Here is a 19,284-nt window from a genome sequence, read left to right on the forward strand (position 1 = left end):
CCTTTAGTACAGGGGGAGTGCTTCCCTCTGAGGTGTGTGGCCTTGTAGACGTCATCTTTCACTTTGCCAGGCCAGTGTATTCAAAACGTGGGGCCATGGCCGTGTGAGGGACAGTGTGATGGGCACCATGTCAGTGCTGCCACTGAGGAGAACTCCCTCCCTTGCTCTCTCCCTCTTTTCCCCCAGAGGGGTCCCTGCTACTGCAGCCCAAGCTGGTAGAAGGGCTGAGGAGGGTCATCCCCCAAAATGCCGTGCTGAGAAGTGTCTTGTGATGCTGAGTGAACTTTATCACTCTGAATGGCTGCTGGCAGCTGCTCGCCCTTGCAGTGAGCTCTGTGTGTGCTCAGTGGGGAGTCTGGTGGTCACACAGCTCTTGGGGGACCTGCTGGCCTCAGGGGCACAGCATCCACTACCTGTGGGGGGTTTGGTTGTCCCTAGAGGACACTGCAATCTGCCACCTCCCTCCAGTTCCACTGAGGAGTCTGATCCTTCTCTTTCTGCCAGCCGCCCTGGCCCCATAGGTAAATCAGGGTGGGGTTTTTTGGCCTGTTTTTTTGTTTTTGTCTGTTGGGTTTTTTTTCCAGATGGGAATTAATTCAGGGCATTTTCCTGGTTTGTTTGTTTGTTTGTTTTTCTCATTTCCATGTTCAAGGAGCAGTGTGTGGTTAACACAGAGAGGTGTGTCTCTGGAGATTCAGTGCTGTCTTCTTTAGTGGTGAGACACTGGAACAGGTTGTCCAGAGAAATTGTGGATGCCCCATCCCTGGAGGTGCTCAAGGCCGGGCTGGATGGGGCTCTGAGCAGCCTGGTCTACTGGAAGGTGTCCCTGCCCATGGCAAGGGGGTTAAGAGTTTCAAGATCCTGTTCCAGCCCAAACAATTCTATGATTTTGTGATTAACAAAAGCCCAAATCCTGACACTGCTGGCTCTTGGGCTGATCCGATCGCTCATTACCAGCCGGATCATGATGAATAATACAACACGCGAAGCGAGGCTGCCCGCTGAGGATTGAGTACATAATTTAAGAGCATCTAAGAAGGGCTTTCGGCTGGACAGGGAGAGCTGGTTGTCGCTCTCCTGGTGGGGTGTGTGTGTCCCCGCTGCCCCCAGCGCTCTGCTTCCCGACAGTTTCCAGGCGTTAGATGGAACTCTGCCACACGGAAAAGGGGCAGGGAGGGGGGCCCTGGCGCGGAGGCCCGTCTCCATGGCAACGGGGCGGCGCGGCCCACGGGAGCCAGGGCCCTGCGAGGGGCGGCGTTTGACCCTGGGGAAGCGGTGTTTGTCCCTGGGGAAGCGGTGTTTGTCCCTCGGGAAGCGGTGTTCGTCCCTCGGGAGGCGGTGTTTGTCCCTGGGGAAGCGGTGTTCGTCCCTCGGGAGGCGGTGTTTGTCCCTGGGGAAGCGGTGTTTGTCCCTCGGGAGGCGGAGTTTGTCCCTCGGGAGCCACCGTGTCACTGACCGGCGCGGGCGGACGGGGCGGCCCCACAGCTGTCACGGCAACCGCGACGCCCGGCGGCGGCACCTCCTCGTCCCCGGCAGGGAGCGGCGGGGCCCGGCGTGTCCCAGGGGAGCAGGGAATTCTGGTGAGGATGTTCCCCGGTGGGGTTCGGGTTCGTGGGTCTGTGTATGTGTGCGTTTTAGTGCAGAAGGACAAAGCGACAGAAAGCCGCCTTTTGTTGTCACTGTGCCCGGGTGTAACCGCGTTACTAATCCGTGCAAAACAAATGGTGACAGCGCGCACCCCCCACAGACACACCCTAAGTAGAACAGGAGCAGCTGAAAATGAAGATGTGAGATTTTCTGAATACTTTCTGTCCCTCTTAATGCCTAATCACTTTACTTCATAATATCCAAAATAGAATAAGAGCTGATTCAGGAATTTCTGGTGCCCCCGGTATAAGAAGGGCATGGAACTGTTGGAGCAAGTGCAGAGGGGACCACGAGGTTGGTAAAGCACCTCCCCTATGGAGACAGGCTCAGAAGGTTGGGGCTGTTCAGCCTGGAGAAGAGGAGGGTGTGTGGAAACCTCATTACAACCTTCCAGGATCTGAAGGGGCCCATAGGGAAGCTGGAGAGGGATTCCCTGTCAGGAACTGCAGTGACAGGACAAGGGGAAATGCGTACACACTGGAAGAGGGGGAGCTTAGGTTAGATATAAGGAAGAAATTCTTTACTGGAACAGAGTGCCCAGGGAGATGATGGATGCCCCAATCTTTGAAAGTGTTCAAGGTCAGGCCAGATGGGGCTTTGAGCTACCTGGGCTAGCAGGAGGTAGCCCCATGGCAGGGGGAGTTGGGGCTAGATGATGTTAAGGTCCTTTCCAACCCCTTAACATTCTATGATTCTATGAAACAAGTCGTTGAATTGTAAATTCTCTCTTTAGCCTTGGCTACTTTATCTTACAACAGAAGAAGTTGATTTTTATGCTGATCCCCATTATTACACTTAACCTAAATGAATTAAAGAGCATGTTAGATGTGTTTGTATTGGGTGCCACTGATGTGAACATGTTTTTTCTAAGGGCACAATTCCTCTGTGCAGCTTCTGTATCTCCTTACCATAATAATGAAATCACATAAAGAAATGTTTCTTTTGTGCTGAATATGCACTAGAGAAAAGTAATCTCCATTAAGATGCCGGGTACATCATCACCCAAACCAAGGATATTTGTGAAGGAAGGGGCATTTCCCAGCAAAAATCATTACATGTCATATGAGGTGGTGCAGGAAAAACACGAGGGAAATAGATATGGTGTGGAAAGCCAAGGCAATAGTCTAAACAAGCTCTAAAAATTCAAATTCTGAGAAATCTAGTGTGAGAATGATTCTGGTGGCAAGTGGTAGCTAAGAATAAGTGAAAAAATTGCCAGACTTCCTTGAAAATGAAAATTTTCTTTTCAAAGAAAATGAAGAGCTTTTAAAAGTTTCCGTACAAACAATATTGCAGCAAAAAATGCCCAGCTTTATTAGCACTCTAAGACAAATCTTGCCTAAGTTTTGAGGCTTAAAAAATATCACTCTTTTCCAGCATGAAATACTGAGTTCTAAGAAGCAGAGCTGGTGTTCCTGAGAACAAATAACTGAGAACTCAGAGGTGTTCATCAGAACTCAAAACAAATGCTTGGGAGAATTTAAGCAACATCTCCTGCATGAAAGGATTTTTACAAAATGTGTAGACGGATTTGAAAGACAACCCTTCTTGATGCTGTGATTCTTGTCTGGAAGGGCAGGATGGTCACACAGCAAGAGCTGTCTTGCTGTTCTAGGGCAATCCAGAGTCAGAGCTCTCTCTTACATCCCATATTGTCTTGCCGAATCATAAAATGCTAAGGGGTTGGAATGGACCTTAAAGAGCATCAAATTGTGACCTCCCTGCCATGGGCAGAGACACCTTCCACTAGAACAGGTTGCTCAAAGCATCATCCAACCTGGTCTTGAAGACTTTCAGAAATGGGGCATCTGCAATCTCCCTGGGAAACCTGTTCCAGTGCCTTACCACCAAAATAGCAAAGAATTTCATCCTAATATACCTAAATTTCCCCTCTTTCAATTTGTACTCATTACTCCTTGTCCTGCCACAATCATGATCTTTAGTCTATTGAAAATGACACAGATTAACCCTCCAACAGACACATGGAAGTGGCACCTTCCAGCCTACAGCAGGTGGTACAAAAAGAACAGGAACTTTTGAATACTTGATGTTCTCTTCTTCTGTGCTGCTTTTGTAAAAATAAATAAATTACTGAAGGACTGAAGAGGGGTTAAAGCTATAAACAGCAGCATCAGCTCTCTAGGCTCATGAGTGTGTCCACATCTTTAAACTTTTGTGTCTTTGATGCCTTGTACCTAGTGAGCTGAGCAGAGGGGCAGCAGACAGTCAGCCTAGAGTACCAAGCACTGGCATTTAAGCAAATCTTCAGGAGCTGGTGGCACCTGTATGCTATGCAGTGCAAACATTTTTTAAAAGACTCAGTCCTTATAGTGGGTCATCTTCAGTTTGATGACTATATCCAGCCTGATTAACAGGTTAATGAGCGTTTAAAGTTACAGTGCATTTAAAGGTAAGATAAAAGCAAGAAGTTTGTCGCACTTCAGGCTAACATAAAATAATGGTCTCTTTGTCCAAGCACAAGGCTAACTGTTAAAAGATTATGAGTTCTAGTTTAAGCTCTGTCAGAGACATTAAATCACCTTGATTTGCTTTAACTCAAACCTTCTCCCAGTAGCCAGGGCTGGAAAGGCCAAAACCATTCATGTTTATGAGCCATTGGTGATCCTTAGTCCTGAGGTGCTGTGGCACTGTCTAACATGCTTGTATTAGTACTGCTCACAAGTTTGATGTGAGTGTCATGAGAGATATCAGTATTTGTGTGTCACTAGAGTTTGAAAACATTTTATTTCCTCTCCTTTTTGTAGTATTGTTCTAACACATCACCAAAATAACTGAAAAGGAAGATCAAGCAGATATGGGTGATGTAACAGAAAATGCAGAATATGAGGATGATTTTGAAAAAGACCTGGAATGCCTAACTGACAAAGAAGAAAAAAAGGTATTTGTTACATTAAATGCTAGTTGTGTTCTTTAGAAGACAAAATTGAGTAATTTGGAATCTTAGGCACAAATTCAGTATTGCTTGAAATGTGCAGGTGCATTCACTGAATTTTGACAAGGAAGATCATTTGGAATTACAGTGAAAAACATTTCAGCAAACTGGTTAGTTTGGTTATAATATCTGTAAAACAGAAAATTCAGTGTTCATTAAAAATGATATGTTTTCTTCAAAAGTACTTCTGAGTTCCTTTAAGTGTTTGTGCAACACTCATTGTGGTTTTGTGCTGTCACTAATCATTTCACTGGTTAGTTAAACTGTGTGTGAATGTGAACATGAAGAAAATGAAGAGACTTGTTAGTGCCAAAAAAGCAGTTAGTTATGACATGCACTAATTGACAGCCTGGTTTAGAGTGCAAGTAGTTTACTGCTCTTCTCTCTCACTGTTTTTTTCTCTTTCTTTGATAAGTGTTCTTTTGTTGAAAGAAGAGACTAGTTTATTTTAACTTTTTTAGAATCCTGGAAAAAAGGAAGAGGATGTTGAAGCACAAATTCATAAAGCTGCATACAGCTCTCAGGAAGACAATGAGGAAGTGGAAGAAAGTCTAGATCAGCTTTCAGAGGCAGATGTAAATGTGAAAATGATATATGCTAATGAAAAATACTTTCCTGAGGCAAGTACTGAACAAAAGGACTATGAATATGATGAGACAGAAAGCTTTATCCAGGAATATAAGCTGGAAAATGAGCAGGAACTGGAAGAGGATGAAGATATGAAGCGTTATGTCTTGGAAAAGATTGAAGAAGCCAACAAAAACCTGGAAAATCAGACTCCTGTGGATCAAAACAGAGAAAGGAAATTAAAATTTAAGGATGAGATGGATATTAAAGCTCCTCCTCCAAAAGATGCTGACCTTGCAAGAGGAGATGATGTTTCAATTGGGCTGTCTCAGCTGCATATTTCTGATGATACAGGACAGAAACACACACTTTCAGAAGGTACTGGCTCAGATGAGGAAATGACACGTGGTAAAGTCCTAGTGGAAAAAGATGGAAAGTTTGAACTCTTAAGTTTATGTGATATTGAAAGCCAGGGCATTTTGCCCCCAATAAGTGTTTCTTTTTCAGATGTTGAAACTCAACGTACAGCTCCAAAATCTTCGCTCCCCACTGACCCTTCACCTCCATCTGACTCTAAGCAACCTCCAGATCCTGCTTCGAATGGTGCAAAAGACCTGGGAAAACAGAAGACTGAGACTGCAAACACAGCCACGAAAACCTCCACTTACACTCTTACTCCCAGACAAAAAGAATTAAGGAAGCAGATAGAAATAAGGAATGAAATACTGAGGAGAGAGGTAAATGTATAGAGAAAAGTAAATCGCAGTGACCATCCTATTCCTCTGCTTCACAAAGACCATGTGCTCAGAGTATTTACTCCATTCTTCCTTGATAAAAGAGGCAGCAATAATAGTTGTAGTAGTAATAATAACATCAACAACAATAATAACAATCATTCTCTGGGGTTTGTATAGAATTTCTCAAAGTTCCTTTCCCAGAGTGGTATAGGATCATGCCTTGCTCAGAGGAGAAATTGAGTATTTATTTAATATATCCTTCATAAATAGGCCTTCTTCTGTTATACTTTTCTTGCTGCTTTTGCTTTTTGACTCTCTCTCTACCTAGGTTCTGTTACAGTCCCATAGTTTATGGAATGTAGCATGTGGTGTCACGTCTGCACATATTATATTGCAGTGCACTTAGTTTATGTTAACCATAGTAAGGCTGGGGCACATTTGGGTACTTAAGAAGTATGGATTTGGCAATTACATAGGAGAGTGTTCAGTCATAATATAATGTTTACACAGCAGAGTGACTGTAGGAACCCTTTTAATTCTTTCTCAGCTCCTCACACAGCAAAAAAACCCCTTACATTTAATAGACAGCCTCCAACAGCTGTAATGGGGACTTCAGAAATCTTTACCAGAGAGTTAAAAAATGTTGATATTTTTCTTCCTTTTGCATTATGATGATACAGTTACAAAAAGGTAGCTTGCTATGTGTGTTGCTGTATAAAAGGAGCATGAAGCATCTGCCATTTTTCAGTGCCATGATGTACTAATTAAGCTGGCTAAGTAGCTCCCAAGGTTACTTTCTATTTGTGGAAAGAGCTCTAGCCTGCTTTATTTGAAAAGGTTGCTGAGGCTCAGCTTAGTAATGAGGGGAATGAGATCTGATGAGCAATTGAAGTATTTTCTTTTTGCACACAAGACTACATCTCTTGAAACCATGATATATGTATTTAAAGTGAAGGGTAGGGTAGTGAGGGGAAAGAAGGTTATTTTCCTAACAGTGTGTGCTAAATTTCTTCCTTTGTTGGCTTAGTTATAGAAAGGTAAGGATGTGTTACCTTATTTCTTCATTCTGGAATGGAATTCTTCCATTCTGTGATGGATTTCACAGGCATGAAACATTTCTTGACATTACTAAAATCCATCTGCTTCATTTTGGTGGAGTTTCTTTCATTCCAGTAAATTAGAAATGGTAAGTTTGGAGGATATCTGAAAGTTGTGTGTAGGTGGGAGGAACATCACCTATTTGCAAGCAGATTAGATTTCTATAAGTATTGAAATAAGTAGGCATTGTAGTTTTTGTAAAAGAGAGAGAAAATCCAGGTAAAATATATCAGCTTTCTTAAGCATTAATTGAAACTTTTACTACTCTTTGTAAATACTTCTAATTAGCTAAAATGTAATTAATAAATAAGAGATACCTTTCTCATTTTTGTAAATTTCAGTTAATTTCGTACACTTGAAAAAAACCTGAAGCTATTAATACTCCTTAAGTAAATACATTGTAACTTCAAGTCAAAAGAAAGGTCCTTAATTATGAGGTAGTGCCCGCAATCCATATTGTTAAATGTTGCTAAAGATGTTGTTAAATATCCTTTAGGGTTTAGGGGTCCATCAAGCCTGAGAGCTGCATTTATTTTTAAAATGTATCCATATAAAGTGATTCTAAGCTAACCAGGGATACTGGGCAAACTTAAATTTAAGAATTTTCACCTGATTCTATTTAAATGTCTGTGAGTCAAGAGGTGTCATGGAAATGGAGGTAATCACAAGAAGGATTAGACTGAAAGTGTCTGAATATATCACAAATCACAGAAGTGCTCCAAGCAATTTCTTCCTAAATGCGGTGTCAGCTGTGAGTCTTTGAGTATTCCTGTTTCATCTGTATTTCAGTGTGTCTCTCATGAAATTCAAATGGCTTATTTCTTGCCTGCAACAGTCTTTGCAAATTAAGATAATTCTCTTAAAAACTAAGTTTATTTGGTTTTCCTTCCACTTAAGGAAGAAGACAGGAAAAGGGAACTAGAAGAAATGAGGAGAAGAGAGAATGAAATAGTTTATAAAGCTTGGTTACAGAAGAAGAAAGTACAGCTAAAAGAAGAAAAGCGAGTTCGTCGTGCAAAGCAGCTGGAAGAGCTGAGGATGAAAGTAAGGTCACCCTACTGTGGAACTGGGATCTATAGTGCTCTTGTTAAATAGGAAAACCAAATTCTAAACCTGGCTTCATAGCTAAGTGTATGAAAATTTACGTCAATGGGGAATGTTCTTGTTACATTGTTTTCAGTGAAGAGCTAGACTTGCAGGTTTAGGATTGATCTCCTTGGCAGAGTGGCTTGCAATTTAGAAGCAGCATACATGAACTTAACTATAAAATCACAGGGGATACAGTGATGCTCCCATATACCAGAAGAAGGACTTGATTGAGCCCTGCAGTGAACAAGCAGCTAGAAAACTTTTTGGAGTGTGTTCTTTACCATCAAAACTTGTTAGCAAACAGTTAATGCACATGACCTGATACAAACCCGGGGATTCAGATGCTGTTCTAAAGTTCTTCTGCCTTAAAGTGATGGGCTTCAAAAGCTAAATAAGTACTTTTTTAAACATAGTGCTTTGAATGCTTGCTCATGTATATATTCTATGCCAGATTAGCATATGCTCTAGTGTGTTTATAAAGTATGTTTCATGGATGGGAGATGCCAGCAGAATACAAAAAAAACTAATATAATGTGATTATTATAAAGGTCATTTACTGATAACGCTTGTATGTACATGTCTTTTATTAACTAGGACGTGAACAGGGATCCAGAAGAAGCCTACAGGTTATGGCTTAAAAAAAAGCACCAACAATATATGAAAGAAAAACGGATAGAATTTTTGAGACGCCAAACTGAGGAAGTGGCCTTTGTACCAAGGGCAGAGGAATGCGACAGAGCTTTTAGAGAGTGAGTAGGGTCATTCCTAAGGGACCACATTTGCTACTTTTGCAGTGTATCATCTCAGAACTGTAGCTGTCTTATGGTATATCTTTGCTGCTGAAGTCCTCATTGTTTTGGAGGGTTTTTTTTTTTCATGAATATGCCCTTCTAAACTTACACCTCAGCAAAAATACATCAATGCATGTTGTTTGTTCACTGCTGTGAAATTATTTATCAGAACCTGAGCTAAAAAGAGTGAATTGCTTTTGCTAAAAAAGGGATCTTCTCCTCAAACATTTGTTGCGTGTTCTGGAGCAAGCTTGGGTTTATTCAGTCCATGAAATAAGCATAAAGTTAAACCAGTCTAACAAAATAGGGGAGGTAAAGGTGGGTGCAGAAGCAGGGGAAATGGGGTGGGAAAGTAGTGCTTCCTGTGTTTGGGTGTGGCAGGCTTTTAGACTGTCTCAGCCATGACACCCAACTTCACCCTACAAGACAGGGTGGGCTCCAGTTAAGTGGGGGCCAAAACTCCTTTGAATGATGTCAAACTTGAAATTACAACTGCCAGTACTTCTGATCCTCTTTGTCTCTCCACAGCTGGCTGAGGAGGAAGAAAGAAGAGAAACAAGAAGCAGAACTAGCTGCTAAAGAGAGAGGCAGGCTGTTTAAATTAGAAGCCAGAAGAGCAAGACAGATGCGGAGTATGCACTATATTTAATTCAGAGGCAAAATCCTTTTGCTTCACAGGTCATTACAGTTAAAAATTTGATGTAGACACAGAGTTCTTGGTGACAATCTTCTGAATTTTTATGGCTTGTTTTTGTCCTTTACAGCTACTGACTTTTTGTGGTGTTTTTGAAGCTTTCAATCAAGTTTAACAATTACCTTCAGTGACAATGCTTTTACTATCTATTTATTTGTAATTTAGTTGAAAAGCCTGCTTTAATCTATAACTCAGGGATCTTCTCGATTTAACCAAACCTTAACGAGTGCAAGATGTATGTATGAGGGTGGCAAATACACATTCCCTTCTTAAAGGCACTTTATACTCAGCTCCATCATGGATTCCTGGATGCAGGCTACTCTGTAAAATGTTGAATTTTTTGTGGATTAATATTGCTGTTTGATGCTGCTAGTGATTAAGACTGTGCAAGGTGCTATGTTGTTGGAAAATGATGTTTATTGTACCTATTGATCTGTTGACCAGCTCTAGACCAGAAGACTGTGTTCTTTTAGGTTCCTGGAAAGGGTCATTGAAGACTAATGTATAGGTGATTGTGCAACAAGTTTTGAAACTTATTTCTGTGAGTCGTATTGAGTAGTTTTCTATTTCATGGAATTAAAAGCTTGTGCAAATGATGACCTTTTCCCTACGAAGGAAGCCAGGTTCCTTATATAAATGTCAATGCTTATTATAATAAATCTACCAAACTACATCACCTTACCCACCTAAATTGTGAACTCTTGATAGAGAACATGCCAAAGTCACTCATGAAATCATAAAGTTAGTGAAAGAATAGAAGCATTCTGTCCAACTGTATGTCCCAACAGATTTCATGATCCTGGAATTGCTCTTCAATTTTTCCACAGTCACTGTTTTCTGGGAGTACTGCAACAGACAGAAGTGTAGAGATGCAAAGAACGTTTGCTGGTAGTATTGTTCTTGGTTATTTTTGGAGCTAGTTACAGGCATATTGAGAGCACTGGTGTTGGACTGGAGGCTGGTCTGTTGCAGCTTTTGCCAGCATAGAGAGTGAGCATGGACACAAAATGAAAATTTCACATGGTACTGGGATACATAAGTAACAGGTTGCCTTCCTCCCTCCAAAACCTCCCCCTGACACCAAAGGCAAGAAGAGCTTCCTGTGTCTAGCAAGCAAATCCAGGGGGAATGTTTGCAAAGGTTCACACACACCGTCTCCCTAACTGTAGAAAACTACAGAAGAGGTGCTTCTCTGTTCATTGCCTCACACCAGCAGAGTGAAGGGTTTTACAGTTCAATGTCATATAGTTCTGTTAATGCTACAAAGAATGTGACTTCATTAAATCCAAAACTGTAACTTGAAAGCAAGCAAAGGAAGTTTATTGTAGCTTTCTTCATGTAAACCAAAGCTGAGCCAGCAACAGCAAGAACAGCTTACATATTCTGATAATGGGTATGAGATTCAAAGGAAAATAGGGTAAAAGCAACCATTTCAGAAACCTTTTCCCTAAAGTAGGCAGCTTCATATGGTAAATTTTGGGGGTCAAGCAAAGAAACTTAAATAGGGTTCTTTGGATTTAGCAGATTGTCTCCTAAAAGTTCTCATCAAACCTATGTCAAGAACTCCAAACCTATATCAAGATTATAAAACCATACAAGTAAAAAAATACTTTTTTTTTTAACAGTACCTGTGCAAACTTAGTGCTTATCTTCATCTTCCCATAATACCTAGGAAGACCTTGGGCAAGGACTGAGCCCTAATGCCAGAGCAGGTTCAATGCTATGTACTAAAGGAAGCATGTCAGTCTGCCTTTGCTGGATCAGCTAGGCAGCAGCTTCATTCTAGAAGCTGAAACAATGGAAAAGCCATTTCAGCTCTATAGAAATGCAAGAATAATCTCACCCCAGAGTTTTCTAGAATCCAATTGAAAGCAGTTACTACTTATGAATTATAGCTGAAGTTCATTCAAGCTTCATCGCCTTCTTGACAGGTGGGCTGACACTGCATATACTCTTGCTTTCAGAACTTACAGCTATGAAGAATGACTGCATATACTCCTTTTTATAACTAAATTTAAAAGGTAGAACATAGACTTGGGGACAGTTCATCACCTAGGCTAAAATGAAAAAAAAAAAAAAATGATAAATGGTCAGTTAAATTTATTTTTTTTTTAAATTTAGACATAACTGATCAGCACTTAATTTGCTTTGGTACGGTTACACTTCTGTCTCCCTCTAAAGGGAAATTCATTAAGATTTGCTGACCAAATTATAAATGTTAAACAGTCAAGAGCATCTCTATGCTCTATAAATTGGACCAGCATGTTTTTTGTCTTGACTATGTTTAAGAAAATAAGTAGCTTTCCCCATTGAGAAATAGTAGAAGTATCCCAGAAACTATGGAAATCCTGTCAATCCCTAACTTCAAGAGGTAGAGGAGCTGAAACTGTGTAATTTCCAATGCCAGACCCACCCATTACAGAAAAAGGACAAAGGAAAGCCTGCTGAGCATCAACTAGTGTTCTTTAGAAAGAGTGCATGTGCAGCTGCCTTGGCTGGGCTTTTAAAGGGCTATCAGCTCTCCCTGACAGTGATTGCAACAATTGAAGGTGACATCTTCATATCTTGTATATGGGTGAAACCTTCCAATACTTTTCTTTGTGGAAAGGAAAGAAGATGGAGAAGTCTCAGAAAAAGAAACTTCTGTTGATGCTTCTGGATGTGCAGCTGGATCCAGTACACGTAGCATCTAAGGAGGGAAAAATTGACACTGAAAATATTTTTATTCAATTTAATTGGCTTTTTCCTTCTCTAAAAGCTAGGAAGGATTTCTGCATAAAAGCCATTTTTCATATTTTTTCTACGTTGAAAATGAAATATCTGTCTACTGAGAACCTTAATATAAAGATTAACATGTATCAAGAATTCTTACCATTTCAGCCATTTTCTCAGCAGGGGTATTGCAAAACTCCACAGTTGTTGAAGTCTTTTTTGGACTGTTAGTGCCAACGTTTCCTAGAAGATGTGAGCTTACAGCTTTGGCTAGCTTACAGTTCACAGCTGCTAGCTCTGTTGTAGTGTATGGCTGGGCACTAGGATAGTATGTCTGTTGTCTCCCCCACTGAAGAGAGACCATGAGCTCCTCCAGCAGCCTGTGCAGAAAGGAAAGAAGCCCTGTTAGTAGGGTTTGTATTCTATACTGTATAATCAGCACTCAACACACTTCAAAGGAATCATCTCTTCCCAAGGCTTAGTGCATAAGCTAAATCTTAAACCAAAGAAATGGACAAAAAAGTGCTTAAGAACAAGGAGACAACTGCGCTATTCTCCAAGGAAAGGCCTCACCAACACAGGACATTAATATTGGGAACACTTCTTTGACATCTGGCAGAAAAAGCACTGTAAAGTCCATGGAGGAAGAAGATTATCTCTGATATTTTGGAAGGAAACAGAGAAGACTTGAAGTCAAGACAGTAAGTGATTAGAGAAAGCCTGAGGATGTGAAGGATATCAGTTCCACAGTTTATTACCCTTAAGACCTCAGACCTATAGGGGAACAAAGAAAGTATTCTATTACTATTGCTGTTTCAGCTCTAAGACTGAAAAGTTACTATATTATATATACATCAGCATAATTGATTTTTGTTGAATACCACTGGACGAGGGGAAAGTTATTTGATTCTCCTCTAGTCTAAAATAAACTGAGAAAAATGAAGTTTACACAGAGATAGTCTGCATTAAAAAAAAACATACTTGTGTGTATCAATCATCTCTTGACGGAACTGTTCACGTTCGTTCAGCAAGTCCTGGATTGCACTTTGTGCATCTCTGGTTTGGCGCTGAAGAATTGCCCTGGTATTGGTCAGCTCATCAGCCATCACTCTGCAAAGGAAATCCCCAGTCAGCAGTGCAAGTGAACAGTTTGAAAGTCACTTTTTTCTACTACAGATCATCATTTTTCTGGTCAACCTGAGTATTAAGCTGCTCTTCTCTGTCCCCTCCCTCATGCAGAGCCTATATCAACCTAATTAAGAATAATACTTGTTCAACTACAGGCAACACCAGTGCAAGATTATCTTTTGACTGAGTTTAAACAATTTAAGGCACTTAATACAAAGCTAGTAACAGACATTTCAAAATACCTTGAGAAAGTGTCCATGGTTGACAAGGATCCTGTGAAAGAGAAAGCTAAATACATTTTTCTAACAATTTTCACAAGTATGCTGTAATCACATTTGTTCACTCATCTCTAAAAATGGAATCTATGGCTATAGACTGCAAGCATTTACCTCTTTGTCCTTCTCAGGGACAATCACCAGATGCCAGATAAGAGTGTTTAATAGCTACAGAGGAGACAGATGTTGTCACATTTTTCTATGCCATGAGGCTTGGCACTGACCCCTCCAGCAGGCATTTCAAATGCCTGTGATACTCCAAATGCAAAAACCAGAATGACATTTAAGCAACCACCAGTTAGAAATATGAGATAAAAATGAACCAGAATGTTAAAATATTGAAGAGTGTTACTTTAAGCACACTGCTGAGACTCACAGCCCTGACCCTAGAACTCCTCATAATGTTAAAAAAAAATCCCAAGTTTGCATAGTGACTCTTGCTCGGCTAGGATTTACAAGTACCATTACACCTCATATGTCACACAAGATACCATTCACCCCATATGCTGAAACTTCTTAAGACCAGCAAATTAAAGGGAGGAGACTAAATTCCATTGCCATTTCCTTCAAGCAGTAAGATCTTTTGTGATATACATAAAGCATCAAAATTCAGTCAGTTATATCCAAGTACACTAGAAAATTAAAAATCCTAGAAAACTATTTACAGATCTGGTGAGACAAACTTAACAAGTTTTAAACTTAGTAAATTTAAAATCATTGTCAAATGAGATTTTGACTGTCAGACCTGCTTTTATGTTTACAGAAGTAACAGTAGGGTAGTAGTAGTAGTAACAGACAGTGTTTGATAAAGAAGTCCCCCTACTCTTTCTTCTGTAGTAGATCCCTGACTCACTATAAGCAGAGCTCTTAAACACCAACTTCTTCTCAAATTGATGACTGTATCATACTGGGGGGTTGGGGATGAAAATCAATTAATTACCTTTAAGAAAAGTCAGCTGTCCTAGAAGACATTTTTAAACCCTAAACTGAATGTGGTTTTATCAAAATTAAGAGCTTCTCTTGTTTTCTTGACAAGAACTGTAGTTGTGATTTTAGGAGGTTTAGGACTCACTGTATTACCTCTGAAAAGCAGGACTATTCAGATTTACAAGGAGCTTACTTTCTTTATACCTTTCCTGTATTCTCAGATTTCATAGTAGGTGTCAGTATGGCTATTGCGGCTGTCCTTTGCATATGAAAGCACACTGCAGTGTCTGTATGTGATGAAAGACTGAAGGAGAATGCTGTTAGGACAGCTCTATGAGAAGGAATACCTGCTTGCTAGAAATTTGCTTCTCCACACATCACATTGTATAGACATGCGCTCCAATTGTTCAGACAACTGAGCCATATTCCGGCCCAGGACTTCGTTTTCTAGGATGAGCTGATTCTTCTCACGAGCCATCCGTTCAAAGTGATACTGCAGATCGTCCCCAACAGAAGCAACAAGTAATTTCTTCAACTCCCGATTGACCTAGAATTAGACCAGACTCTCTTGCAATTATCAGCAGAGAGTAAACACTCCTAAGAATGCAGCACAACTTATTAAAAATTGCTAACAGTAAATTGTCTTTCCAGAACGGGATGTATCTGGGAAAGCATAAACATTTAAGCCTAAACATTTATAACATAAGCATGTCCAACACATTCTTGTTTAAATTCTAACAGTCAAAGAGGAAGTATGAAAGCCTGCTGCAGGAAACAGAGTTTCAGTAGTATTCAGCTCCTGAATCAGTAAGATAACAAAGGATTAGACAAGACATCCACAGGTGTATGAAATATAAAGTTATAGTCAACCCTTCTACGGCATAACATTTTCCACTTAGTGATTAAGGAACAAAGTCTTTCCTCATTAAAGATTCATTTCCCTGCAGCTCTCTCATGTGTTTTTCCCAGCTAAGTCTTTGACTCTTTCATCTGTTGTCAGAGAAGCAGCATTGGAATACTTTGATGTACTTCTACTCTATATCTTAGCTGGTAAGTTCAAAAGGGAACTTATTTGTTTCAAGGCTAGAGTGTCATAGCAGTTCTTTCACATTCACAAACTGCTTATACAAACCAAAACAGTTCAGCTGTGGGAGAGAAAACACCTTTAAGTTCTTACCTCTGTCTGTATACGCAGCTGATTAGAGAGACCTTCTTTATCCTGTAACAACCGCTTTTCTGAATTCTTTAGCTTTTCAATTGCATTTTTCAGCTCTATCTGCTCTTTCTTGGGATCTGTGGCTCCATCTGACTGATGGAATGTGTCTCCTTTATGTCCCAAAGATTTAGCTACCTTAGCATTTTTAGTTGGAACAACATGGGTGATGGCTGCTTTGGGGACTAATATTCGAATAGCTTCAATCTCTACTGATTTATCTGCATGTACTTTCCCCAGCTGCAGAACTCCGGGACTCAGGGAAGAGGCTGTCTTTTTATGGGGGCTGTGGTGGATGTGATGGCTCGTTGTGCTGGCTCCGGTGATCACTTCCACTGATCCAGCTGTTTGCTCTGTTTCCATGCCATCTCCAGGTCCTCGAATGGGTGCTGAGGCATCATCAACTGAAATTTAGAAATTGTAGAGGAAATGTTTGCCACTTTTTACTTGGTTATAGTGTCATTGTAAGTCTTCCCCTAATATCTGAACTTAATTTAATTTTCTTAATTTTTTAAAAACAGATTTTAATTGTACACAGCATGTGTCAAATTGCAGTCACACTGCAGCAGTGATTACCAAGCACAAGTCAAGAAATCACAGAATGGTTTGGATTGGAAGGGATCATCATTGGATTGGATTCAGGATCATCTTGTTCCAACACTGTGGAACTGCCCTGCTGTGGGCACGGACACCTTCCACTAGACCAGGTTGCTCAGGGCCCCGTCCAACCTGTTCTTGATCACTTCCAGGCATGGGGCATCCACAACTTCCCTAGGAACCTGTTCCAGTGCCTCACCACCCTCACAGTAAGCCCTTACTCAAATGTGCACTGCTCATTAAAAAGAGCAGTACAAGACACAAACATTGATCTGAATTGCATTAATTTAAATTTCCTGCTGCCATACAAGATTAAATGCAGGCACAAAAAAGAGCTTTCCTGGAAAAAAAAAATCTTGACAACATAATTCATAGGCTGAAAACAAAATCAGGTTTTGGGAGCTGGCAGAATCAGAGCAGTTTCATTTTAAAAGCAAGAAGCAAATGAAAAACAGCTATTACCCAGACAGCTACTGACACCTTAAGAAGTTTAGCAGCTTTTTAAGTATTGAAATGTTTTAGTTGCCCAAGTGAAGGTTTAAGAAAAGCCAACAACCCAGTTCTGCTCCATTTTTGAACTACAGACTCCAGCATTCCCAGTAATTGCTACATTCTGTTCTATAGTCCCTAACACAACATTTACTGAAATTAACTTTATTTAAGTCTACTAAGTTTCCAGCTGAATTATTATTGTAGTACAGTTTCCTCACAATGGGTGGGAGATACAAAGTTTCTGAAACATGGTTACACCTACTGCTTTTTTTCCGCATATTGCAGGCAGTAGTGTGAGCTTGTGTCCTCTAGACAAATACTAATGGATTTCAAAAATGCTGTAGTAACACCACTGTATTGGCTTACTTTCAAGTTTGCTGAACCAGTACCAACAGGTTCTAAATACCAGAGGAGGCTGTCAGACAAGTGTACAGACAGATCACAGTACCACCAACAAACTTATTTTTCAACATCGAGCTGGATTAGAAAAACTACATTTAATTGCTGTTCCGTCCAGGCAGCTCTGGCTTTCACTGCAATAATGAAGTCACAGAACTACTTCCTCACAGCTACATAAAAGGAGTAAGTTTAAATGAAAGGAGCCTGGTATACAGTGTAACTCTGGTGTTCAGAATTCCAGTCAAAGTACTTCTTAATTCAGTCTGTTTAGATGTCATATGAACAACCTACCTTTTTCTAGAGATGTCATTTTCTCTTTAGCAGTCAGCTCTTCCTATCTAGGTAAGTCTGAGGAAGAAATAAGGAGGGGGACAAAAAAAAAATCTTTAGCAAGGTAACAGCGATAGTTAATCTTGGATTATCCTGTTTTCTAGTACAAGCTCTAAACTCCAGTTCAGCAGCACAGTGAAAAAACCCACACCAAAACAAAGGGGAAAAACATAGAATGATAAAAACTACACCAAAAACCATAGAGTTAAAAGAAGACTGTGAGTCTTCTGGCACTTGTGTCTTTTTTTCACCAAGAGCTGCACTTCAACTCCTTTGCATTGCTCCCCATCTTGTTCTAGTTTCCATTCCTCAAAGTTTTTTTCTGGTCTCCCTCCTTTTTTCAGTGAGCCCCCATCTTACCCTTTAAAAGTCTGTAACACTCCCACAGTACAACTGCACGACTGTGCCAAGATATCCTAAAATCATCAACCACAAGAAAAGGCAATCCCACTCTGTGCTTCAAGCAGATTAAGAGGTGAGGAGAAAACAGTGGCAACTGCACAGCTGCACAATTCCTGTAGTCCTGCTTGCTGGAACAACCTTTTTGATAGGTCAATTCTCAGTCAAAGAGGAGTCAGTGCCCTAAGTGGGTGCACATGGTTCGTTTAACCTAACAACAAAAGCTGACAACCAATTTGGCCCAAACCACCATCCTGGCCATTTTCTCCCTTGTCCACAAAAAGTATTGACCATTGCTACCTTCATCCACAAGGGCCATCCACTCTCTACAAGTCACTCATCGTCTTTTCTAGGGTCTAGCTACGTTAGTTTGAGGTCAGTATACTCTTATCTTGTCTGGCTGGCTTTTTTTCCTTGAGATCTCCCCATTTTACAGGGGAGACCCCCAGGGCCCTTGCTTCTTTTCACTGTACCACGAACTGAAAAGGTCTAACTACAGCTTTTTGACCTCCACTGCAGCAGCTTTCTGCCCTAAAAAGAAAATGGCAGCAGTGAGCAAACTTTCAGGTTTCTAGACTAAAGATTTGTTCTGTGTCAGGCAGGTTTATCTTTTGTGATGAACAGAAAACAAAAGAAACACCTTTTCCTCCTTTAGCTTTCTCAAACTACAGATACAGAGATGTCTCACCATCCGTTGCTTCTGCAACCGGAGTTGAGTGTTTGCTTATTTAATAGCATTAGGTGTTAATCACCACCGCTGTTCCGTCATTTTGACTGGGGATCTCTATTTACTTGATGAGAACGAGGAGGATGAAACCGTAGCTGTTCAGGAAGACGTAAAAAATACCCAACGAAAGACTGATTAGGAGCATTTGGGCTTATCCACTCCATCAGACACGGCCTGCCGGTGACCCTGCTCCTTCAGAGCTCACGCTACAATCCCGGCCAGTTACGTGCGGGAGCAGCGGGAGCAGTGTAAGCCTCCCCACACGTCCCCCTCCTCCTCCATCTCCCTCACTGGTTGCATCATTACCCACCGCACCTCTCAGGACGCCGAGCCCTACAGGATCCAGGGCCTCGCACAGCCACAGCCACCGCCCAGCCCCGGGCCCCCTGTCCCCCGGCCCCGACAGACCGGCCCTCAGCAGCGATGTCGCCACAGCCCCGGCAGTTGTCACCTCCGCGGCTTCCGCGTCCGGCGGCGGGCGGGGCGCCCCGCGCCTCGTGTCCGCTCCC

At 41.2% G+C, this 19,284-nt stretch overlaps 2 protein-coding genes across 7 annotated transcripts; one reads left to right on the forward strand and one right to left on the reverse strand.

Annotated features, from left to right (window-relative positions):
- The first annotated feature begins 439 nt into the window (after window positions 1-439).
- CCDC181 (coiled-coil domain containing 181) lies at window positions 440-10,884 on the forward strand. 4 transcript variants are annotated; one of them, XM_086882986.1, is made up of 7 exons: window positions 440-521; window positions 4,413-4,546; window positions 5,062-5,545; window positions 5,675-5,904; window positions 7,900-8,046; window positions 8,686-8,840; window positions 9,411-10,884. In XM_086882986.1, exons 2-7 carry the CDS (start codon window positions 4,463-4,465, stop codon window positions 9,529-9,531), a joined length of 1,221 nt encoding a protein of 406 aa, XP_086739112.1. In that variant the 5' UTR covers window positions 440-521; window positions 4,413-4,462; the 3' UTR covers window positions 9,532-10,884. The 4 variants fall into 4 exon arrangements, with proteins under 4 accessions (XP_086739112.1, XP_086739110.1, XP_086739109.1 ...); XM_086882984.1 differs by lacking the exon at window positions 440-521 and adding exons at window positions 760-1,012; window positions 1,639-1,787 and having other exon boundaries at window positions 5,062-5,904; XM_086882985.1 differs by lacking the exon at window positions 440-521 and adding an exon at window positions 1,213-1,787.
- Window positions 10,875-19,278, reverse strand: BLZF1 (basic leucine zipper nuclear factor 1). Of its 3 annotated transcripts, XM_086882988.1 has the most exons (8): window positions 19,184-19,221; window positions 18,737-18,870; window positions 17,611-17,667; window positions 15,796-16,235; window positions 14,966-15,165; window positions 13,270-13,398; window positions 12,449-12,668; window positions 10,875-12,265 (listed from the first exon to the last, which is right to left on the reverse strand). In XM_086882988.1, exons 3-8 carry the CDS (start codon window positions 17,627-17,629, stop codon window positions 12,080-12,082), a joined length of 1,194 nt encoding a protein of 397 aa, XP_086739114.1. In that variant the 5' UTR covers window positions 17,630-17,667; window positions 18,737-18,870; window positions 19,184-19,221; the 3' UTR covers window positions 10,875-12,079. The 3 variants fall into 3 exon arrangements, with proteins under 3 accessions (XP_086739114.1, XP_086739113.1, XP_023797703.2); XM_086882987.1 differs by lacking the exon at window positions 18,737-18,870 and having other exon boundaries at window positions 19,184-19,278; XM_023941935.2 differs by lacking the exon at window positions 18,737-18,870 and having other exon boundaries at window positions 19,091-19,245.
- Between the last annotated feature and the right edge of the window lie 6 nt (window positions 19,279-19,284).

This window comes from Cyanistes caeruleus, chromosome 3 (genome assembly GCF_971803275.1).
Source record: "Cyanistes caeruleus chromosome 3, bCyaCae1.hap1.1, whole genome shotgun sequence".
Taxonomy (NCBI): Eukaryota; Metazoa; Chordata; class Aves; order Passeriformes; family Paridae; genus Cyanistes; species Cyanistes caeruleus.